The sequence below is a fragment of the Panicum hallii genome, chromosome 1, assembly GCF_002211085.1.
Source record: "Panicum hallii strain FIL2 chromosome 1, PHallii_v3.1, whole genome shotgun sequence".
In the NCBI taxonomy this organism is placed as follows: domain Eukaryota; kingdom Viridiplantae; phylum Streptophyta; class Magnoliopsida; order Poales; family Poaceae; genus Panicum; species Panicum hallii.
In genome coordinates, this window is record NC_038042.1 from 36094777 (window position 1) to 36100067 (window position 5291).

The following is a 5291-nucleotide window of genomic DNA, read 5'->3' on the forward strand; positions in this document are numbered from 1 at the left end:
CTGGTTCATCCTTTATTCAGGTATTAGAAAACAGTAACAATTAAGTCAATTTGTATGCCTTATTTCCATTACATCAAATTAAATTCATTTGATGAAGTTTCGAAATTCAGTTGGCAATTTCAAATTTTCAAACAAAATCTTCAAGTAATGTCCAAAAGTAGAATGAACTAGGGAGTTTTCAGGTAGAATTTGGGAGTTTATTTTGAGAAAGAAGTAATTTTTCATGATTATGTGTAGGCCGGCAAGGTTTTGACAAGGTCAGTTGGGAGAAAGAGACAATAGTGCTCTGGGACGGCTGTGGCGAGGGCTGTCCATTGGGAAGATTTATATGAGGCAGTTATAAAATATAATAGTTCCTTCTATTATAAATAATGAAGAGGCACAAAGAGCAAAGGAATGAAGAAATGAAAAGACACCCAATATTATCAGCTAGATACACGCATGTAGTCGCTTTAAAGTTTGCACTGATCAATGTCAAACTTCTCTATCTTTGCCTAATTTTTTTAGAAAATAAAACATATCAACATCTGCAACATCAAATCAGTTTTGTTAAATCCACTGTGAAATATATTTTGTTAGACCATTTATTTGATATTGTAGATATTAACAGAGGAACAAGTTCAAATCTACTAGCAAATTACGAGGGAAACCCAATTTCGAAACAGAAGACCAACCATATCTTCATGCTAGATCCCCATACGGCCATACCCATCCCGTCCAACGACGAAAAGAAAAACATGAGATAACATGGCATCAAATAAGGGCCAGATCTAATCTAACACCTCGTGCGCTGCCTTGTTTGGTGCTGCAGGCATTAAAATCTTGCAGTCTGCCTCGAAAAGGTACGACTGTGCCACTGACCCTCTACCTGCAACGTGGTGCAGTTCTCACATTCATAGATGATCCCCAACCGGGAGACCTCAGGAACAAGAGGACCAGTTAAAACAATTTCCCTAGTCTGATCGCCCACGCATGGCTACTTATATTGGGCATGGCCCTGATTGCCATCACCATTTGACTCGATCGGGGGTTGAATATTTTAGGGGCCGTGCAGTATGAACACTGAAGCAATGAGGCAACAAGGTCGAACAGAAGAAGCTAGCATTTGCTTAAACAAATGGAACCGTAAGGTGGTACGTGCGATCGAAGTTACTACACTGCTACTTGGCCTGCAGAACATGCATGATGGTGGCAATTGGGCAGTGCTACAGAGTTTCAGTTATTCTCGGAATCAGTGTCCATGGGAGTGTGGGTAGAGATGGCATGCGATGATGATGGTGGTGCCATGGTGGTGGTGTCAGGACAGGCACTTCTCGTACCGATCAAACCTTCACTTCCAAGGCTTGGAAGTAAGAGAAGTTTGCACAGCAGGCCAGGGTAAAAAGTACACACATCTTTCCACATGCTTCCGAGGCCTATCTCATCATTTTATCCTTGCTGCTTCGTTCCCAGCTTCCTCATCTCCCGCACTTCTTCCTAGCTACCTTCTTCGTGTGTCGATCAAGGGATAATGTGGCACTTCTTGAAAGGAAAAATGCTAGAATTAAACAATTAGATCAGTGCGTACTAAGATACTGAATGCAGGAAAGAGAGAAAACGATCATTATAAGGTACAAACCCCGGCCTCATGTCAACAACAAGATTAGTTATGACACAATAAATAGCCAAAGCAAACGATAGGGATCGATCGAGAGCAACATATTCGGAAACAATCTTAAGATAACTTGCTAATAATTAACATCTGAAATCATATGCATAATTCCCACGGAAATTCTCCACGATGCGACTCGAAGTGAAGATGGAAGAAAGCTATATCACTTAACCTTCTAAGCTGCCCGCCCGGCCTCATCAATTATTAGAACGGCGCCGGACGGCCTCCAGCGGCGCCCGGGTTCCATCCGTAGGCTGCATCCGGTGGCATCTGCACGTTGCCGAGCAGGTTCGGTGGCAGTCCCTGGAAGAGGCTTGGGTCGACAGAGCCGGCGAGCTGCGCCGCTTGCTGCGCACCAACGAGAATCCCGGCGCTATCGGCCTGTGCTTGGGCGGCGAGCATGTCGTCCTCCTCCAACGGCAGCCTCTCGTACACTGCGTTCGCGAAAGAGGCCGCCATTATCACCACCGGCCCGGCTGCTGTAAGCGCGCCCACGACGCTGCCGCCCACCACCTGCCCCTGCCCCCCGGCAAGGTACACGGTGAGCCCTGTGGCTTCTGGCGGCGCGGGCGGTGGGAGGAAGGAGCCGGAGAGGGAAAGGATCTCAAACCGGCCGTGGAGGGCAACGACCGCGCCTTGGGAGGCCGGCTGCCGCAGGGTGATGTTTGTCACGGTGCCCGCGCCACTGAGCACGCAGACCCCGCGCTGGCGGCGGCGCGCGAACGCCGTGATGCTCTCAGAGATGTCGCAGCCGCCGGCCACCTCCATGACGTGCGTCCGGAGCGTGTTGGCGCTGTCCCTCGTGATGATGATCGGCGGCTTCGGCTTGTTCTTGGACCCCGCCGGCCGGCCCCTCGGGCGGCGCGGGGTGGCCTCTCCGCCCTCTGGCCCGCCACCAGATGGGGGAACCAGCGCCAGCTCGTCACCTCCGCCTCCGCCGCCGCCGCCGCCGCCACTTCCGTTGCCGTTGCCGCTGTTCTCGTCATCCTCATGGTCGCGCTTGGTGCCGCGGCCGCCGAACACCCCCGGCGTGCCGCCGCCCTGGTCGTCCTCGGTCTTGAGCTGCAGCTGGTGGTGGTGATGCTGCTGCTGCTGCTGGAGATGGTGATGGAAGTCGCGGGTGTTGAACGGCGGAGGAAGATGGTGACCATGTATGGATGCCGCGACCGGATCCATCCTCGCGAGCTAGCTAGGTTATTCTTTCCCTCCCGGCTTGCTCCCTCCTCTCGCCCCCTCTTTCTTTTTCTTGGAAGATCTTTTTATTTTGGTGCCCTCAATCTTATCTGCTAACAAATCTCTCAAGTGGTCAGGGACGACGAAACCTACGAGATGGAACAGTGGCAACGAAAGCAAAGGGGAGTAAAGAAGGAGGCCGGGGAGGAGCAGAACAATTAGTCAATTATTAAGGGAGGAAAGCCAGGAGAGAAGGAGCAGAGTGCATGGCTGGGCAGTGGTGTGGTGTGGTGTGTGTGGGAGGGCTGGGAAAAGGGACGAGATGGAAAGAAAGACGGCGCCCTGCCCCTTCTTTTCTCGCTCGCTCTTCTCCACTTTGCTGCTCGATTAGAATAATGATAGGTGGGAGGGAGGAGGAGAGGGACGCCACCACCACCACCGCTGCTACCCCTCACCAGACACCAGACAAAGCGAGGGAGGGGGCAAGGCACTTCTCATGTCAACCACCAACTTCTCAGCTGATTCTAGGGCATCTAACTAGACTGCTAGCTACACCTTTTTTTTTCCTCCTCCTCCTCTTCCTACTCCTACTACTCTCTCTCTCTCTCTCGTTAGGCATTTCTCATCTCCCTCTTTTCCCGGTAGATGCACGCTGACCTCTCTTCAACATCCCAAAATGCAATCGCTTGTTTTCTGATATGTGTGGGTACAAAAAAGTTGTTCATAACTTATGGATCAAGTACAGTTCTATGCACTGGTGTGCAGTCTGGAATGTATTTGTTTCTCCCAAGCATCACATCTATCCAATCTCTAAAGTTGAGCGTACGTCCAGATGTGACTGACCGGCCGGGTCGAGAATGTTTAAGCCTGATGTGATCTGCAAAGTTTCGGTCCACTCAGTGAATAGTGGTCAGATTGTTTTTATGTTTTGTTTTTGAATGCAAGTAGGGTTCATGTCAGCTAATATATGAGCAAATGAATTGGTCAGTTGTCTGACTACAGTCTAATTCTGTGTGTTGGTAAGACTGGGCTAGTCGCCTCCAAATGGAAGTGATTTGGTGGGTAGGCCGCGTAGAGCCGTTGCACGATCCACATCACAAGGTCAAGTTCACATGCATAGAGATGGAATCCGGGATGAACCTACGTTCAACTTTCTCCCTGTCTTTTTTTTTACCTTTCTCTTAATTCGGCCTGAATTTACATATGCCATGCATCTTCCGGTTGACCTTATGCCACAAGCTACTTGTTGATAGCTAGTTGACGCGACATGGGAACCAAACATCATCTGCCATAAAACACACTGATCCGGGGGCCGTGGTTCTCGCAGGAGAACACATCATCACAGCGCTAGAGAATTAGCATTCCAGGAGTCAGGCAGCAAATTGACGCTAACTGTATCACAGAAAGGAAGAAAGCGAGTGAGGCTACCACAATTATGCCCCCTTCTGTCACACCATGTAGTGCACTACTATTGTACTACATCTTCTGTCTCAATGATATATTAATTGTAGGAGTAAAATTCATGGTGGGTCCCTAAACTTGTTAATTGGTGTCATTCTGGTCCCTGTACTTCCAAAATGCATTTTTTACTCCACATTCTTGGCTCGGGTACCACTAGACATCCAAACGGGCCTCAGCCCGACCCATTAGCCGACGTGGCCCTCCACGCGGGATCCGACGTGGCTTGGCGCGGCTAAAATAGCCAGGTGTCCTCTTCCGCTCGGCCCATCATCCCCATTCACCGCCTCCCTCCCCGTGCCCGTTCCCCTTTCACTAAACCCTAGTGGTGCTGACGGAGATCCACTCGTCACAGTCAGCTACCCCCCACCCCCCACCCCAAGGTGATTTGGATTGAATCGCCGCCCCCTTGTCGCCATTCGCCTATCCTCTGCCCCAATTCAGCCGCGGCCATGGATTTGAGCTTGAGCAGTGTTGGGGAAAGCCGCAAGAACAGGATGCCGGACCTCCCTCTATTTAGTGCCTGGACTGCCACTGTAGGGTGCCGAAGGGCAAGATGGCCAGGACAGAGAAGAACTTTGACCACTTCTTCTACATCTGCCCAAGTCGCCAGGTGAGTCATTGTTGTGGTTACCTCTCTTTGTGCTAGGTTTTATGCTGATTGAGGTGGAATGGCGTGTAGAGGGATGGAACTGGATGTCAATTTTGGCGCTGGGATGATGAGTACGAGCAGTATTTGATGACTAAGGGACATGTGCCTGCTAGCTACCAACCAATTTTCTCGAGCAATCTCCCACTGGTGCAGAACAGGGGTATTGTTGCACAGGGAGGAAATGAAGTGGCAAGAAGCCCCAAGGCAATACAAACTGCGCTGGATCAGATTCTTCAGAAGATGACCACTTTGGAAGAAGTAGGAAGGAACATTATTCTATTGCTAAAATGTATTGTGTGAGCATCTACCTTTGTTGGGATTGTCATGCTGTGGGATTTATGTAAGAATGCATGACAA

General features: G+C 50.0%; 1 protein-coding gene across 1 annotated transcript; it reads right to left on the bottom strand.

The window, feature by feature from the left end:
* Nucleotides 1-1590: 1590 nt before the first annotated feature.
* On the bottom strand, nucleotides 1591-3214 carry LOC112894661 (AT-hook motif nuclear-localized protein 24). Its single transcript, XM_025962438.1, has one exon. The coding sequence runs from the start codon at nucleotides 2825-2827 to the stop codon at nucleotides 1856-1858; it is 972 nt and encodes a 323-aa protein (XP_025818223.1). The 5' UTR covers nucleotides 2828-3214; the 3' UTR covers nucleotides 1591-1855.
* Nucleotides 3215-5291: the final 2077 nt, after the last annotated feature.